Raw genomic sequence first — 19,066 nt, 5'->3', positions numbered from 1 at the left:
AGTCATGGACACCTCAATCCTTAGGGTTGGCGAGTTCCCAATGCCCTGCAGCCTGGACTCTCTCAGTGGAACTCAGGGGAACCCAACCTCAAGTCTCTTCTATGAAGCAGCCGCTCACCCTCAAAATCCAGGACAGTGTGCAAACCCAACAAGCAATAGCATCCACCCAGCAGGAATGATATGTTTGCACAGCTCTTGGCCCAGATTATCTGAGAGACCAGAGTAGTCATCAAATAGAAGACAACAGAGAAAAATCATACTGATTTCAGCTTTTCCAAGATGTCAGTTAAGTTGGACCAATGAGCCTAAATTCTTTGGAGGAAATTGGACAACACCTATGTATAGTGGTGCATCCATACCCTGAAAAAGAGTGAAGCTGTTTGAAAGAACAAGGCAGATAATAAAAATGCTGATGGGGATGGACTGGGAAGAGCTAAGATGTACTGAGTATTTACTCTGTGCCAGACACTGGGCTCAATGCTTTCCCTGCACATCTCATTTAAACCTAGGAGAACCCAGGGAGGAAGAACTCCTATTTGACCCATTTTTAAATGAGAAATTCAGCTATAGAAAATTCAAGAAACTTAGTCAACATCACACTGTTACCCAGTCAGGTTTGCACCTACAGCTTGTGAGACCAGGGTGCTCTCTTTCCTGGTTCTCTATTTTAGGGATTTCCAATGAGAAAGAAAAATACCAGTCTCCGATGCCCTGAACTGTTCTGACACTCACAGCCTGACCGTTTTGTTCTCACACTGGAAATAAACAATCTCACATACAGAATATCAACCTCAGATGAGATTACTCTGAGACCTGAATAAAATGAGACAAAACAAGGCTACCTCATAATTTTGTCCAGGCACAGACCAAGACAAGGTCACTATGCAACCTACAAAATCCCAAACATCCTCCTCTTTTCCTAAGGAAATGGCTGTTACTTCTTTAGCCCAATCATAGACTTGCCCCTGCTGACAACAGTATTCAGTATGGAACAAACCCTGCCTCCTTCCATCCTTCCCCAAATCACCCAGCCAAAGCCAAAATCCTATAATAGGTTCCTTCTAAGTCCCTCTTGCTTTGACAATGGGGTGTGTTCTTTCTGGCTGCAAGGAATAAAAAACCCAACTTGTTTCATGTTCCTGGCGATTTGGCTTAAGGGAATTGATACCAGCTTTCCAGGAATGAGCAGCTGTAAACACTCAGCCTCAGGAAAAATGGTTATGTTCTCCTGAGATACCTAGGCTCTGGAACACCACAACTTCTTTTCACCCTTAAAGAAAAAACAGATTCATTCTACCTAATCCCTTTAGTAATCAACGTGAACCTTAGGAGTTTAGGCAGGACTTTTCCACGTCTGATTTAAAGTAGAGAGATTGAGGATAAGGTTAAGAGAGAACCTAGTTGAGAGAGAATGTGCAGCACAAACATGGCTTAAAAGGACCTGGGATTAGTGAAAACCCAGTGTCCCTCGCGGGGCCTGACCACCCACCCTTCATTTGACAAATGAACAAGCCCACCGATTACCCAACGAAAGGCGGGCGCTGGTCCTCTCTGTGAGGTCTCTCTAGCCCCAAGCTGCCGCAGCCTGGGCTCTTCTCCCTTGTCTAACTGCGCCAGCGCCAGAAGACCTTGAGCCCAAGAGTCGTGTGGAGATATCTACAGTTACCATTGTGTGATATCCTAAGAACCAGAAATTTCTGTTGGTGACAAAGTGACAGGACTGTCATATGCCCACATTCAGATGGAAAAGCTACATTTCTTGAAGAAATTAGTCAAGTAAAGACGTCATTATCCCACCCACCTTAAATGTATGACGTTTTGCAGTGCATGTCTCTGGATCGCGTGGCAAGGGCTGTTCTAGCCGGTTTTGGTGACCGGGGGCCTCCATCAAAGGCATGGAGCACTTGGCTGGCTCTGTGGGGTCTCTTCCCACAACGGTGCAGGGCCCCTCCCTCCCCTCCGCTTCCCAGGAGACTGCAGGACACTGTTCCCAACTCCTTTCCCCTGGTGAGTGTGAGAGCTTCATAACAGCTCTTTTTTCCCTGGAAAGCCTGTTCCTCATATCTGTCCTTACCAGACACACCTTTTGAGTTTATCTTTCTTCTCCTTTTAGTCCCTTAAAATCTTGCTCCCATTTCTAAAACACATCCTTGGCCTGATCCTGAAAGTCTTTTGTTGTCGTTCTTCTTTCTATGATAATTTTCATTTTCAAGAGCTCTTGATCCAAATTTGCCTGTGGATGAATCACCACCCACAAGAATGCAGCATAGCACCCCATGCTCGGCCTAAACCTGGAGGGTTGATGGCGTCACTTTCTGCTCAGTTTGCTGTCCCGCTATTGGCCGGGAGGGTGGAGTGGGAGGGGAAAAGTGCGGGCAGGAGGCAGTGCGTGGGTCAGAAGGAAGTAACAGTGAATCATACCAGGCCAGGGGCGGGTCTTATGCAGATGAGGCAGCTCCAGGGGGTGCTGTTCAGACACCTGTTGGTCACAGACTCTATGACTTTCTGAGCCACAGGGATGGCGTCCAGGATAGTTGCCTGAATTTGAGAGCAAGTTCTTTGTAGAGGAGCCCGAGGGCTGGGGGAAGGCGTCCTAGAGACTGGGAGAGGACAGTGTAAGACTATAAGGCTATGCCAGGGCGGCAGGGAGTGATGTTTCATGCACTGTGCCACAGATAGCCCCAAATGGATGTGCTTCCTCAGGGTAAGGTTGCTGAATCATACTTCGTAGTTTGTTATCCCCGCCATTTTCCCAACTTTGAGGATCTGACTGTGTAATATGTGACCCTGAGTCATGGAGCATGGGCTATGTCCTGTTTGGGATTTCATTGGAGCTGTCTTAATCCCGAGCTGTTCTCCTAATTTTTCTTTCCTTCCAAGTTGATCACTCTAGCTCTTTCATTGATCTAGTGCTGTGGGCGCTGAGTTCTCTCCTGCTGCCTTCATGAGGCCTGCCACAGACTCAGGGGAGAAACAGCACTGGCCAGGTCCAGGGTCTTTACTGTCTGTTGCTTGGCTCCCGTTGCCATCGGCTAATGGTTTTTCTTTGGTTGTTGCTCTGTGAGTGAGTGTGTTTTGACACGTATTTACATTGGGGATGAGCTTTTGGGGACACACGAGAAAGCTGATGCTGGGAACCTCAGGCCACCTTCTGTGTGTTCTGCTGCTTCTCTGGCTGTCTGTTCTCTCCCGGTTGTTGACCTCTGTTGGAGCCCACTGTCCCCTCACCTCTGCATTTGAGCATTTCCTGTCTACAGGCCTCTGACATCCTTGGAATGCTCTGGCCACCCTCCCCTTAAGAAGCTCTCACCAATGAACCCACAAAATGCCTGGGGTAACTAGGAAGTCCTCTTCTCTGCCGTGTTTATCAAACATACTTCCTTCTTAGAAGGTCCCATGAGTTAGGACAATGCTCTGAGTCCCCCCACCCCCCAATAAAGCTTGGCATCTCAGTCCATGGCTCTAGAATGCACTGGATTCCAAGCTCCTCAGAGATACCCGCTGTTGGTCCAGGGACAATAGGTCAGAGCTATGGTTGCCAGCACCATGTTTGTCACACAGGACCTCCTCCAGTCCTGGTGTCACCACTTGTCTGGTTGGGACCAGGGCCCACCTCCTGGGCTTCCCCTGTGGGTCACATGGATGTAATAGTGTCGCACACCTTCTAGTGCTGTGCATATTGAGATACCCCAACTGCTCACTTAGCACAGTGTGCTTCCTGGTAGGATCTGCATTGACAGAATGATATATTTTCTTCAACTGGATAGCACAATATGCAGAAGGCTGCATAAAACATAAACGTACACCTTAATGAGTGGCTGTAAATTAAAATAACCCCTATCTAGAGCAATGCCTACAACATATGAGGCTTCCAGAAGCTTCACACATGCCCCTTCCTAATCACATTTTTTTCCCTGCCCGTAGCAGTGACCACAGTCTTATGTTCATGGTGTTCCATTCCTTGTTTACTTCATAATTTCGTTCATTATGCACTCTGCACAGGTCTAGATTTTAACCTGTAATCATACAGTATATATTCTCTTCTGTCTGGCTTTTTTCACTAAAAATTATGGATTTAGAAGTCACCAGTGATTCTTCCATTTTCATGCCTAATGTCCTATACCCTAATTTAGTTATCCATTCTATTGACGATGGACATTTGGGTTGTTGCCAGTTCGTGGCTCTTTCACACAATGAGGCTATGGTTCTTATTGTGCAGGTGTCCTGAACTCAGTGGATTACACAACAGGGAGTGGAATTCTGGGGTCCTGTATTACGCCTGTCCAAGACTTTCTGAGGTTAAAAAAACAAATTATAATGCAAAGCTTGCAGATTGTCCTGGGTCTTTTCCTCAAAGAAAGAATGTAAAATTTTACATATTCTTCTTTTAGTCTCTACTAATCTTTCGTTCCCTTTGGAGAGTGTGGAGTCAATCTGAGAATAATACTCTACTTAGTTTATGACTAGGGAATTTGGCAAAAGGATATTTATCCCAACGGCAGATTAGTATTATTCTTTTTTTTTTTTAATTTTTTTTTTAAGATTTTTTTATTTTTTTCCTTTTTCTCCCCAAAGCCCCCCGCCGTTACATAGTTGTATATTCTTCGTTGTGGGTCCACCTAGTTGTGGCATGTGGGATGCTGCCTCAGCGTGGTTTGATGAGCAGTGCCATGTCCGCGCCCAGGATTCGAACCAACGAAACACTGGGCCGCCTGCAGTGGAGCGCGCAAACTCAACCACTCGGCCACGGGGCCAGCCCCCCATTAGTATTATTCTTAACATTCATATCATAATGCTGACCCAGTTTCCCTCCACAGCAACATAGTGGGTTTCATATAACCCAGGGAAGGCAATGTTGGCATCCCGGTCTCCCTACTTCATCCTTTGTTGATACGTGTAGTTTGTTTTGTTCTTAGTTTCTGTAAAAATTAAACTCGGTATATGTAACTTATGAATTTCATTATAATTCCATAGGATCTCTTTCCTGCTCATCAAAGGCATTTAAGAATTTCACATACAGCACCTTGAATACATGTAGCAAATCTATGATATTAATTGTATTTGCCTTTGGACAAGCAATATATTCAATAGGAATAGATGCAACAGCAGTTTCTATGGAAAACTATGGCTGGATCTGCCTGTGTTGGCACATACCAGTGACCTGTGGTTGTGTTTCTCCGATGGATGGGAAAATATAGGCTATGACCAGGGGCAGGAAGGATATATGCCATGTATGTACAATAATGTTTAGTAGCACAGCAGCTGGGGTCAGAAAGAGAGGTGTGGCATGAGAGAGAGTCATCTTCTAACCTGCATCCTACCCATGGTTTGTGAGCCTGAAAGTGGGATGTCACTCTGATACATGTGTCTCTGTAACTCTATTGGGATTGGCTAGGCTGGTGGTTTCACAAGGGTGACAATGGCCACGACCTCCAAGTGTTCTACTAAGCACTCATAACTAAGTGAAGGAAGGATGGGGCGCATTACTTTTTTTTTTGTAATTGACATCATATTGGCTCGTAACACCATGCAAATTTCAGGTGTACATTATTATATATCAGTTTCTGTACAGACTACATCGTGTTCACCACCAATAGTCTAGTTTTTATCCGTCACCATACATGCATACCCCTTTACCCCTTTCACTCTCCCTCCACCCCCTTCCTCTTTGGTAACCACTAATCTGTTCTCCTTATCCATGTGTTTATCTTCCACATATGAGTGAAATCATACAGTGCTTGTCTTTCTCTGTCTGGCTTATTTCACTTAGCGTAACACCCTCAAGGTCCATCCATGTCATTGCAAATGGGATGATTTTGTCTTTATTTATGTCTGAGTAGTATTTCATTGTATATAGAGAGAGAGATAGATACACCACATCTTTCTATATTCATTCATTCATGGGCAGTTGGGTTGCTTCTATGTCTTGGCTATTGTGAATAATGCTGCAATGAACATACAGATGCATAAATCTCTTTCAATTGTTGATTTCGTGTTCTTTGGATAAATACTCAGTAGTGGGAGGGCTGGATCATATGGTATTTTTATTATTAATTTTTTGAGAATCTCCATACTGTTCTCATGGCGGCTGCACCAGTTTGCATTCTCACCAGCAGTGTGTGAGGGTTCTCTTTTCTCCACATCCTTTCCAACATTTATTTCTCGCCATGTTAATTATAGCCGTTCTAATAGGTGTCAGGTGAAATCTCAAGGTAGTTTTGATTTGTTGTTCCCTAAGAATTAGTGATGTTGAACATCTTTTCATGTGCCTGTTAGTATATCTTCTTCAGAAAAATATCTATTTATATCCTCTGCCCATTTTTTCATTGGGTTGTTTGGTTTTTTTGTTGTTGAGTTGTATAAGTTCTTTATTTATTTTAGAAATTAACCCCGTGTCAGACAGATGACTTGCAAGTATTTTCTCCCAGTTGATGGGTTGTCTTTTTGTTTTGTTCATGGTTTTGTTTGCCTTGCAGAAGCTTTTTAGTCTGTGGTGGTCCCATTTGTTTATCTTTTGTTTTGTTTGCCTTGCCTGAGTAGACATGGTATTCGAAAAGATCCTGCTAAGACCGATGCCAAAGAGTGTAGTGCCTATATTTTCTTCTAGGAGTTTTATGATTCAGGTCTTACATTCAAGTCTTTAATCCATTTTGTGTTAATTTTTGTCTATGGTGTAAGACAATGGTCTACTTTCATTCTTTTGCATGTGGCTGTCCAGTTTTCCCAACACTACTTATTGAAGAGACTTTCATTTTTCCAGTGTATGTTCTTAGTTCCTTTGTTGAAGATTAGCTGTCTGTAGATGTGTGGTTTTATTTCTGGGCTTTTAATTCTGTTCCATTGATCTGTGTGTGTGTGTTTTCTGATGGTACCATGCTGCTTTGACTTCTATAGCTTTGTAGTAAATTTGAAATCAAGAATTGTGATACCTCCAGCTTTGTTCTTTTTTCTAAGGGTTGCTTTGGAAATTTGGAGTCTTTGGTATAGAATCATGTCATCCACAATCAATGAGTGTTTTACTTCTTCCTTTCCAATATGGATTCCTTTTATTTCTTTTTCTCACCCAATTGCCCTGGCCAAAACTTCCATTTTTATTTTGAATAAGAGTGGCAAGAGTGAGCACCCTTATCTTGTTCCTGTTCTTGGAAGAATGGTTTTCCATTTTTCACTGTTAAGTATGATGTTGGCTGTGGGTTTGTCATGTATTGGCTTTATTTCATTTAGGTATTTTCCTTCTATACCCATTTAACTGAAAGTTCTTGTCATAAATCTATGTTGGATCTTGTCAGATGCTTTTTCTGCATCTGTTGAGGTGATCATGTGATTTTTATTCCTCAGCTTCTTAATGTGGTGTATCATAGTGATTGAATTTTGGATATTGAGCCATCCCTGTATCCCTGGAATAAATCCACTTGATCATGGTGTATGATCCTTTGAATGTATTGTTATATTTGATTTGTTAACATTTTGTTGAGGATTTTTACATCTATGCTCATCAGAAATATTGGCCTGTAATTCTCCTTTTTGTGTTGTTCTTTTCTGATTTTGGTCTCAGGGTAATGAGTAGAATGAGTTAGCAAGTATCCAATCCTCTTCAATATTTCAGAAGAGTTTGAGAAGGACAGGTATTAAATCTTCTTTGAATGTTTGGTAGAATTTACCACAGAAGCCATATGGTCATACACTTTTGTTTTTTTGGAGGTTTTTGATTACTGTTTCAATTTCTTTGCTTTTGATTGGTCTGTTTAGATTCTCTCTTTCTTTTTGACTCAATTATGGGAGGTTGTATGATTCTAAGAAGTTAGCCATTTCTCCTAGGTTATCCAATTTGTTGGCATATGCCCTTTCATAGTATTCTCTTATAATTCTGTATATTTCTGTGGTATCTGTTGTAATTTCTCTTCTTCCATTTCTCTTTATTTGAGTCTTCTCTCTTTTCTTTAGTGAGTCTGGCTAAGGGTTTGTCAGTTTTGTTTCTCTCTCAAAGAAGCAGCTCCTAGTTTCATTGATCCTTTCTATTGTTTTTTAAGTCTCTGTTTTATTTATATCCCTTCTATTTTAATTGTCTCCCTCCTTCTGCTGACTTTGGGCTTTGTTGGTTCTTCTTTTTCTAGTTCTGTTAGGGTAGTTTAAGATTATTTATTTGAGATGTTTCTCCTTTCTGATAGCCTCTTATCTCCATTAGCCTATGCAGGTCCTGTCCCTTTCCTCTTCTTTTAGGTTTCATTGTCACAGATTCTTCTCTTTTGGGTTGTAAGTTTGTGAGCTAAGTGGATTAGCTCTAGTTGTTTTTTATGCTTTCCCTTTATCTTTTATGTTATAATTGTTTACTAACCTATTCTAAAATAGAGCTTCAATTTTCTGATTCTGTCTGTCTATTTATCTCCTTGCTCAAGATTTTGTGGAGTTTTGCTTTTTAGTTTTAGATAGGAGGGCTCTTTTCAATGTTTTTTGTAACACAGGTCTAGTGGTGATGAACTCCCTCAGCTTTTGTTTGTCTGGGAAGGCTTTTCTTTCTCCATCATATCTGAAGGATAATTTCATTAGATAGAGTATTGTTGCTTGATAGTTTTTGTCTTTCAGTAGTTTGAATCTATCATGCCACTCTCTCTTACCTGCAGGGTTTCTGCTGAGGAATCTCCTGAACGCCTAATAGGGGTTCCATTGTAAGTTATTTTCTTCTGTGTTGTTGCCCTTAATATTTTTTCTTTGTCATTGGCTTTTGACAGTTTTGATATTATATGCCTTGGAGGAGGTCTTTTTCAGTGAGATAATTAGGAGTTCTGTTATCTTCATACACTTAGATATCCAGTTCTTTCCCCAGGTTTAGGAAGTTCTCAGCTGTTATTTCTTTGAATAAGCTCCCTTGTCCTGACACCCTCTCTTCTCCTTCTGGGATACCTCTGATGTTTATGTCGCTTTTCCTAATTGAGTTGGATATTTCTCAAAGGATTTATTCATTTTTTAAAAATCTTAGTTCCCTTTCCTCCTCCGCTGGATTCACTTCTGGGTTTCTATCCTCAAGCTCACTAATTCTGTTCTCCATAATGTCAGCTCTATTTTTAATGCTCTCTTCATTAGTTTTCATCTCACTTATTGTGTTCTTCATCTCCAGAATTTGTTTGTTTTTTTTTAGAGTTTCAATCTCCTTGGTGAAGTAGTCCTTCTGTTCATTAATTTTATTCCTGCACTCGTTTAACTGTCCTTCTTGGTTTTCTGTAACTCTTTGAGTTTCTTTATGACAGCTATTTTGAATTTTCTGTCATATTGCAATCTTGTGTGACTTCAAGTTTGGTTGCTGGAGAGCTGTCCTTCTCCTCTGTCCTGTTACTGCAGTTCTTCATGGTGTTGGATGAATTGGTCTTCTGCTGGTGCATTTGTGGGAGTAACCACCTTTCTTATTTGGGTACGACTTTGATTACTTTGGTTCCGTGCTGCTTCTGGTTGTATTTGAGAGCCTACACATTCTTCTCTCTGCTGCCTCTGCCAGGGGCATTGTCAGTGCCCTTCTTGCGCTACTTGTGACTCTGAGGTTGCTGGTGCGTTCACTTTAGTTTCAAGTGTTTCCATCAGGGTCACCAGGCTGCAAGCCTTCTACTGCTTCTGGGGTCTCCTGGGTCTCTTGTTCCTCCACTGGATCTCCATGGGATCTGATGTGCTGTTGCCCTTTGCACCACCTTGCAGCTCTTCCGGGGCTGTCTGGTGGAGCTGGTTGTACTGCAGCCAGGGGTGCTTTGTTCATAGGTGTCACTGTTGCTGCCAGGGGCCCAAGGATTGGGAGAATTGTGTGCAGCCCTCACTACTGGTGGAGCTGGTGTTAGGGATACCACCACTGGCGGCTGGGTCACCTGTTCTGCTGTGGTTCCTGAAGCCTCTGGTCACGGGTTCTACCTGCCACCACTAGAAGGGAGCAGGAGCTAAGCAGGTCAAGGTTTTTATTGTTGCTTGCTGTGCAGCCTCTGGTCTCTAGTGCTAACCTGTTTTTTCTTTGTAAAACCCAGGTCAGAGTGCCCCACCTCAGCCAGGTAAATCTTGAGTTTTATTTACTATCCCTACTGTTGGAAGAACCTGGGTACTGCCTCCATAGGGGGAGAGGGCATACACAGGCAGGGAGCAATCTGATCCACCCTCTCCACCCCTGCCGGGACCTCTCACGAGCATGCAGGCTAAGTCCTTGGGGAGACAGGCAGGGAGTGCTCTGATCCCCACCCTCTACTCCTGTGGGGCTGCTTGTGGATGCGCAGCCTAAGGTCCCTAGGAGATGGGCAGGAAGCAATCCAATCCACACTCTCTGCCCCTGCTGGGCCGCTCAAGCAAGCCCCACCTGTATTCTGGCAGGTGTGCAGGCCAGTGTGGAGATCTGTGCCCTTGATAGCTGCTATGGGAGAGGGGGGTGGGCTGCTGCCCTAGTTCCACTACCTCCCAGGGGTCCAGTCCACCCACCTTCAGCTGTATAGATGCCTGGATCTCTCTCGTGCTGTGTAGAGAACCCCCTGTTGGTCAACAGATGCCCCACTGGTTGTAACACAGACAAGAGAGACAAAGGGAACAACTCACTCCACTATGATGCTGACATCACTCTTCTGGGCAGATTACTTTTCAAAGTTGGAGTCCCACCTCCCTCAACATGGTTCTTATTTGAATTATGGCAAATTGGAAGACATTGGTGGCCACACAGACTGATGGAATGAATATAACTTACAGAAAGTTAAATATTGGAGAGTCCTCCTCTCCAAGATATGTTTTCTTGCAGCTATTTTTATTAAGGCACGGAGCCATGTCTTGACATTTCAGAAAAGGTGAAATAGCATGGCTTTTAAGGCTTTTCCTCAAAAGTCAATTGTGACTAGATCCTGACCAGATCTGAGATTTATATGATGTTGTATGTTCTTACTTTCATAACAGTTATGCACAGAAAATGAATTTTTGGAACAATATTTGAGCTTTCCATTGATTATGGATGATATTCCTCAATGCTTGCCAGCCGGGGTGGCACAGGGATGAAGGGAGAATCGCTGGGCTGCTTGAATAACCACAGGGCAAGAGGGCCTCAGATTTTGCCACTTTAAGTAAGAGCTACGAGTTCTGCTGACTGTTCATCTGTTCTGCTCGTTCCGCCAGTGAGTTCCTCCATGTTGACAGCCAGGCACTCATGGAAATACTGAAAGAACCGAGTGGAAGAGCAGATGTTGACGTCACTCCATCTGCTGCGAAAGTGGGGCTGGTCTCTACCTTAGGCATGAGTCTGCTGACGGGTCTTTTTGTTACTGTTGTTGGTGGTAGTGATTGAATTTTTGTCCTTTTTGTTGTTGTTTGTTTTAATTTTCTAACTGCTTCTAGGGTATCAATGTGCAGAGATAGCTTTAATTCTGAAAGGCAAAAGGACATAACTAAGGACTTTTCCCAAGGAATATTTTCAGATCTTTATGTCAACATTTATGGAATGCCTTACACACATTTCAAATAAAGTTTGTAATTAAACTAAATTTACTCATACTTTGGTTCGATGTTATAGAACAATGTGTTTTAAGCAATGCAGCTCCCTGCATCAGAATCACCTGGGGTGCTTATGTAGACAATGCGGATTCTAGGGCCCCAGACCCACCAAATCTCTTGGGATTGGAGCCCAGCAGGTAGTTTCTATAATCTCCAGCTGATTCTAGGACAACCCAAACTGAAGAAGCACTCTCAGAGTTTTAGACTGGGGATCCTTCCACAAGGGCAAAGAAGGCAAAACCTAGTCCTTTAAACGTAGACTTCAAGCATTAGACTCTGAGCTTCTTCAAAATGGCTGTCTTTCCTGTTTTACACACTCAGCCTGGAGTCTGGCGCAGAAATGGGAAACAAAGCAGGCGAAGAAAATCTTTTTATTTCTTTATACACATTTTGCTTTAATAGCCTCCAAAAAGACTGTTTCATTTCCTCTCACTGACCCTGTCCACCAGTTATGTTGGCCTTCGACACGTCGCTATAGCCACATATATAAATATATATCATACATTTATACACACGTACGCACCTTCTAAAGTACTGTGAAGACAGACTAGGCTTCAGTACAACTGGGGGCCTCTCACATGCCACTTAAAAATGATCACTGGTTTGCTTTACACAAGACTTCCAATGGGCTTGATCTGGCCAATAGTCCCAATTCCCCAGAGAGAAGTTGGGATAATAAAATGGGATAGCATATTTAGAGTGAGGTCAGTACACTTTGGAGATTGGAAGAGAAGAGAAATAGGAGGTGCTAGGCTAAGCAAGAGATGGCATCTAGGAAGTCACCACTTTCACCGTGTGGATTCAAAGAACTCAGGTGCTGCAGTGTAGACTGATGCCGAGCCTCACTGTGACCCAGCCGAGCTGCCCCGGGTACAGTGTGGATCTGTGGGGAGTGCTGGCTGAGCCCCACTGTCCAGCAGGGCCCTGCCGCTCAGTCGTGTGCTTAGAACTGCTGAGGAGCTCCTGTGTTGGGACCGTGTGCCCCATTCGCAGGAAGCAGGGTCCTACCTCCCCTGAGTTGACGCTCTGAGGACAGGAGCTGAAGCAAGAAATGTGCTGTGGCTGGTTCCCCTGCCACTGGGCATTGAGAAGCAGTGTCACGAGGTCCTATACCACTATGCATTTTGCTTAGTGCTTGGCCAAGCAGCCCCTGGCTGCTGGTATTCCACAACCGCAGGAAGGCTCCCTGCCTTCACCTGACCCCACCAGGCTGCCTCTCTGACTCCTTCTAGACCCTCCAGCAGGGTGCGAGGAGTGGGGCCCAGATCTCCTCAGCAGATAGGTAGCTGTGCAAAAGGTGGGCAGGCCCATCCTTCCTGCTGCTTGAAGGACCTCTGGTGGCTTCGCCTCTTGCAAGGCTCCTGGAAGGCAACGGTCACAAGACGGGAGTGCACGGCAGAGCCCTTAGGGATTTTGCCTGGAGATGGAAATAAAACACACAAAGTATGAGTCTGTTATCAGGCTCTGCTGGTGGCTAACTGGTGCTGGAGTGAGAGCTGAGTGGTGACAGCCAGGAGCATGGTGACAGCCTGTTAAGAGGATGAGCTGAGGGGATGCACTGTAGTCTGAGGAGCAACTAGTGCCACCAGCTTAGAGGAAAAGCTTCCCCACCACCTTGGGTGGTGATATTCCTGCCCAAAGCCACTGTACACCAGGTGGCCAGATCCCACCACTCCCTCTTCAGTGGCCAGTTCACCCTCCAATTTACTTTGGAGCAAAATGATGGCTTTTGTGATTTCCCAAGAAAAGAAGTGCTTAGTATGAAACACGCACATCTAGAAATAGCCTGTTGTAGGAGGGAGAGCACATTCTGCAGAGCAGTCCCCCTGTGAAGTTTATGTCCCATTTACTTAACGGGGAGATCCGAGAGGGGCCAAGTCAGCTCAGACCTCAGAGATCATCTGAGTCTAGTGTCACCTCCTACAGATGAGGGACAGTGGCTCACAGAGGCTGAGGGGCCAGCCAAAGCACAGGACCAGTGAGTGACAAGCCTGGGATTAGAGCCCAGGCCTTGAGCCCTTTCCAATGGCCTAGAGGAAGTGGAGAGGGAACTTCCAAACTGGGGGAAGCCAGCAGGTACGTGAGGCTGTTGGGTTACCTTTGCTGGGACAGGAATAAGGCTTTACAGAGGCAATCTTGTAAGTGTTCTTCTAAAAAGGCTCAGGAAAGAAAGGAATCATCAGAGAAAAACACAGGGAATTAGCAAAAAGCAAAAAAAAAAAAAGCAGACTTAAATCATGGCTCAACCCATTTTCATACTGTGGAATGAACATTCTCTCAGGTTACAGTTCAGGAACATTCCTAGGAATATGCTCAACTGTTTATGGCAAAGCTTTAAAGTCCAAGTTAAAAGGTTTAGTTTCTGATTTTTAAGGCATCTCTAACACCTTAAGTTTTTCTTCAAAGTACTTGCTAGGGAATGTGTTAGTGTTTTAAGTAAATGTAGAGAAGGTCTGCCATATATATAAAATTTTTCCCTTTAAGTTTCAGTTTTTATTTATTATCAAACTCTCTTTTAGGTCAATAAGACCCAACAGTTTTCTTTTGTGATGTTGCTTAAAGAAAAAGATATATCAAAGTCAAATTGGTGTTCTCAGCTCAATAGGGTGCAGTGAAATCAGTTTATTAGGCTGCAGCTTGCTTTCATTTTTTCATGATGTGGTATAGGAAACATGAGAACATGTAACTGGCCCCAGGATCCCTTCACGGGAAGCTGATTCAGAGGCAATCTCCCATACACATCCTCTGACCTTGAGAATCAACTGAACTGCATTTCTCAGACTCCTGACTTGGAGTACTGAAATGACAAAACAGCCCAACAAGGCAGACATTACCAGCTGGGCCCATCCTTGCCTTGGGTGTGCGTGTCTTTCTGGACACTCAGCTTGGGGTCTCCTGCTGCCCCCCATGCCCCCTCCCCCTGCATCCAGGATTAATCATGGCACAGCAGGATTGGGGACACCACACCAATCCCCTCCTCCCCTCCTACATAAAGGAGGGCTAATTGGAGTAAAGAGAGGAGATGACGACAATGTGAGAGTGAACCCAGATATCAGGCGAGGAAGCTGCTTGGGGTGGGAGGGGTGATGGGGATGGAAACAAGAAGGATGCTTATTGAGGTCCTGTGCTCCCACAAGGGGACCAGAAATCTTCTCCTGGAAGGTCAGAGCAGGTCAAGGATCACCTGCAGACTCTGGTGCCAGATGGCGATGCGTTTGGGGCAGGCTCTGGGGCTCTGACCAGGTGCAGTGGTTTCCCTACCTGTAAATTAGTCCTTGCCTTCTTCAAAACATCATGTGTCCTGGTCACTGAAATGTCAAAACAGCCCAACAAGGCAGACATTACCATCTGGGCCCATCCTTGCCTTGGGTGTGCGTGTCTTTCTGGACACTCAGCTTGGGGTCTCCTGCTGCCCCCCATGCCCCCTCCCCCTGCATCCAGGATTAATCATGGCACAGCAGGATTGGGGACACCACACCAATCCCCTCCTCCCCTAGCCTCTCTGGTCACTGTCCATTCACAGCACATGGGGAGTCTGGAAAGCCGCCCCATGTCCTCTCCCATTCCCTATCTTGGGGGCACCCACACTGGCTGAAGATGAACTGCTCCATGCTCTCCTTCTGCTGGTTGGCAGTCCTCAGACGCTCAGCTGTGCTCTGAAGGAGATTCTCCTGTTTGGATAGTTTGGTTCTCAGTTCCAGAAGTTCCCTTTTCATGGACTCTCCCTGGGGAAGAGGAACAGGTTCTATGTCAATGGTCAGAAGGCCTAAAGCACCCCTGCTTTGTGGCTCTCTATAATCCAAAGTAGGATCCTAGAATCTTCTTAACTATTTCTGGACTGGATTCCCCCCATTAAAGCCTCTAAGACCCTCCAGCTGATGACAGCTTAGGATGAGGCCACTAGGTGGGAACACTGAGAACCTGGGAGCCCCCCATGCAGGTTAGCACAGGCCTATACTCCTGTTGCAGAAGAGAAGCTGACTCCAGGCCAGGACTCAAACTCCCGTCTGTGAACGAGAGCTCAGATTTGGTACTGACATCAGTTATGCCACTCAGACATCACAAGTAAGCCTTGATGGTTAGGAACATTATGCCTGGGGACACAGGACTGGCCTAAGATGGTTGGCAGTTTTGTCAATATTTCTTCCAACCTCAAGATGGCAAACACCCCTCCCTTGGAGTTGGCATGGTTGGGTCCTTCTAGGTGTCAGTGATATTAATGTAGCATTAGAATCCCTAGGGAGAGGATTCTGAAACATGCCTGTCAAAGGTTCCGCCAACCAGAGAGCTGCCCTGAGGTCTGAGAGCACATGGGGGTGGCTGACTCTCCCCAGGCCTGACCCAGAGATGCAGATTTAAGTGATATATTGTGATTTCACTGGGTGGCTGAAAGACACTGGTAGTCTCCTGGTGACATTCTGGGATCATGCATGACTACATGGACCTGGGGAGGTGGCGGCAGGAAGAAGTGCTGATGCCTTAACATGTCCCTGAACTTCAGCTCAACCAGACTTCATAAAGTTAAAGAAACTGAACATGTATGGGTTACCAGGGTTCTTATGGCTCTGCCTTCTCCACATTCTTTCCTTTGCCTCTTTGATTTCTTATCCCAGGGTCACAGCTGGGAGCAGCAGGGATGGAGTCAGAGCTGCACTGAAAGCAGCCACCAGGAATGAAAGGTCTCCCTCCTGGGACACATCCTTACAGTCCCGTCTGTCTGTCCCAACTCACCACTGGGCTCCTGAGCTTCAGGATCTGCGGGACTCAGGGGGCAGAATGATTTTTGGGGGCAGAACCAGTACAGGATGCTGGCCTCTTACCGCTTGGCCAGACAGTGCAGGGCCCCAGGAGCTTGGCAAGGCCGCCCGCCAGAACATGGTGAGGAGGGAGGTTGACTCCTCCAGCATGTGGTGCAGGGCACTGGTGCTGCTCCGAAGCTCGTGTATGCCCTCGCTGCCAAGCACCTGGGAAAGGGGGGAAGGAGCCATGGACATCACTGGGGCTGAGAGATCACTTTTTTTTCAAGTTCAGGGCTTAAGCTTCCTCTGTGAGTGAGGCAGGGATAGGGGCCAGCTTGGACCGGTGACACCCTTTTCTAACCGGGAAGCCCAGCATCTCCAACCTCAGCAGTAATCTCCCATTTACAAGAATTTACTTGATCCCAGCCTCCCTCTCTCTTTAAGCTTCTGGTCCTGCTCCAAACTCTGAGTCTCAGGTCCCTAATATTTGCACTGGTACCCCCTGCCCTTCCCTAAGCCACACAGTAGGCTTCAACTGGGCTCAACCATTTATAACTCCAGGGACTAAGGTGTCACTCCCTTTACCTGATATGTCCTCCTCCACAACCTCACAGAACCGACACATCACCCTAGTGGGTCCTCTAGAGACCTGTTACTCTCCTGGCCTGGGATAATGGCCAGCTCTACATTCCTGCCCTCACACCCAGAGGATGACTTTTAACACTGTTCCTGGAACCCCCTGTTGTACGTATTGACTCCAATGTATGTCTTCCTCTCTAGTGTGTGTCAACACCTAACAAACGTTCTACTGATGAGGGCCACATGCTGCACAGGATTTTGTTATTCTGAGGGGAAAGACCGAGTCAGCTACATCTGGAACAGAGCAGAGTTTACTGTGCAAAGAGGAAATGGAGAAGAAAGGCCTGGCTGGGTATAAAGGGAAGATGTATCCTCAGCTGTTGGGAGATATAGAGCATGAAACAAACAGTGGGAGAAGAAGCTAAAATCAGAAGAAGAAAGGGCATGAGGAAAAAGTGCACTTAAGAGCTGCAATGTGGATTACCTCTGCGCCCTGAGCTTCAAGGCCAGGGAAGGTACAGGCTGATCTCACAAGAGATGCTATCTTTTTGACCAGCAGTTTGCCCTCCCCAATCTGCTGTCTTAGGGCACTATAGTCATCAATGTGGCCAATGACATGGCGGCCATGCTTATTGGCAAAGGAGCCATCAGCAGCATCACCCTCCAGCTTGGGAGAGTTCTTTATTACTGGAGAAGCATCCAAACCCAGCTCTGAAAGATAAAACCGCAACAACACTGTTATTTATAATCATATCCTCAGTTCACGTCAATCCAAAGGACATCAATTAGGGAAAGAGACTAGGAACAAGAAAGGCAGTCGTGGAAAGTACAAACAGGGTGTGAAGTCCATAGATATTCTGGTTCTATATTTTTATAAGCTTTCCTACATCATCTCATAGTGATAAAACTGGCAGGAGTAAATTTTATCTTTATTGACAAATGAAGGACAAATATTATTAATAAAAAATTTAAAATTTCCAGCTTGAAAAAACACAGACAAGGAAATTAAGTGGAATACAGGCAGCAATTTGAAGAAAGGAGAGATTACAGTGCAATGAAGCAACAACAGAGTGATGGGAAAACCATTGACACAATGACAAGAAAGGCAGCCACAGAAGGTGCCATGAGTAGGGTGAAGGCCTGGGGACATGCAGAGAAAAATCTGTAAATTCAGATAATGTGTGTAAAGAGAGCCAAAGGTTACTTACATTAATAATTTTCCATCATCAGTCCCTGAACCCTTAAGTTGCCATATTTACCATTTGTCCTACTAAAGATGGTAGTCTCTGAGCCAGGAACCACAGAAGAAGAGCTGGGGAAGACCAGAGCTGGAGAATTCACGCCAACATCCTGAACTGGAGGGGAGGCAACTGAATCTAGGGAGTAAAGACAACCACAATTTTCAGGAACCCCGGAACACACTGCATACGAGCACATGGACAGCCCAGTCTTCACCTCTGGAGACTAAGGCAGCATGACTCACCTCTTAGATAATCACCACTCATACACCACAGTCAAAAGCAGTAGCAGGCCACTCAGTTAGTTTGGAACAAGAAGATGTTCCTTTACACTGGGATGGTTCAACATCCACAAATCAATCAAAGTGATACACCACATTAACAAAGTGAGGAATAAAAACCACATGATCATCTCAATAGACACAGAGAAAGCATTTGACAAGATCTAACAGCATTTATGATAAAAACTCTTAACGAAATGGGGATAGAAGGAAATTAGCTCAACATAATAAAGGCCATATATGACAAACCCACAGCCAACATCATACTCAATGGGGAAAAACTGAACGCCATCCCTCTGAGAACAGGAACAAGACAAGGGTGCCCACTATCACCACTCTTATTCAACATAGTACTGGAGGTTTCAGCCGGAGCAATTAGGCAAGAAAAGGGAATAAAAGGAATCCAAATAGAGAGTGAAGAAGTGAAACTCTCGCTGTATGCAGACGACATGATCTTTTATATAGAAAAGCCTAAAGAATCCATCAGAAAACTATTATAAATAATCAACAACTACAGTAAAGTTGCAGGATACAAAATCAACTTACAAAAATCAGTTGTATTTCTATACTCTAATAACAGACTTACAGAAAGAGAACTCAGGAATACAATTCCATTTACAATCGCAACAAAAAGAATAAAATATCTTGGAATAAATTTAACCAAGGAAGTGAAGGACTTATACAATGAAAACTATAAGACATTATTGAAAGAAATAGATGATGACATAAAGAA

General features: G+C 44.7%; 1 protein-coding gene across 50 annotated transcripts in view; it reads right to left on the bottom strand.

The window, feature by feature from the left end:
• Positions 1-11,851: 11,851 nt before the first annotated feature.
• PDE4DIP (phosphodiesterase 4D interacting protein) overlaps positions 11,852-19,066 on the bottom strand; it is a 199,106-nt gene continuing 191,891 nt past the window's right edge. For 15 of the 50 annotated variants that reach the window (XM_070487170.1, XM_044749317.2, XM_070487173.1 and 12 more), the window contains 6 exons: positions 18,074-18,190; positions 17,299-17,525; positions 16,317-16,460; positions 15,083-15,221; positions 14,758-14,804; positions 11,852-12,857 (listed from right to left, as the gene is read on the bottom strand). In XM_070487170.1, coding sequence (XP_070343271.1) covers positions 12,768-12,857; positions 14,758-14,804; positions 15,083-15,221; positions 16,317-16,460; positions 17,299-17,525; positions 18,074-18,190 — 764 coding nt within the window. In that variant the 3' untranslated portion in view covers positions 11,852-12,767. Of the gene's footprint in view, positions 12,914-13,594; positions 13,647-14,757; positions 14,805-15,082; positions 15,222-16,316; positions 16,461-17,298; positions 17,526-18,073; positions 18,191-19,066 lie in introns of all 50 variants that reach the window. The other 35 variants (XM_070487171.1, XM_044749297.2, XM_044749310.2 and 32 more) reach the window with 6 other exon arrangements.

This window comes from Equus asinus, chromosome 16, assembly GCF_041296235.1.
Source record: "Equus asinus isolate D_3611 breed Donkey chromosome 16, EquAss-T2T_v2, whole genome shotgun sequence".
Taxonomy (NCBI): domain Eukaryota; kingdom Metazoa; phylum Chordata; class Mammalia; order Perissodactyla; family Equidae; genus Equus; species Equus asinus.
Note: the sequence above shows the minus strand (reverse complement) of the source record. Positions and strands in the feature narration are given on the sequence as shown.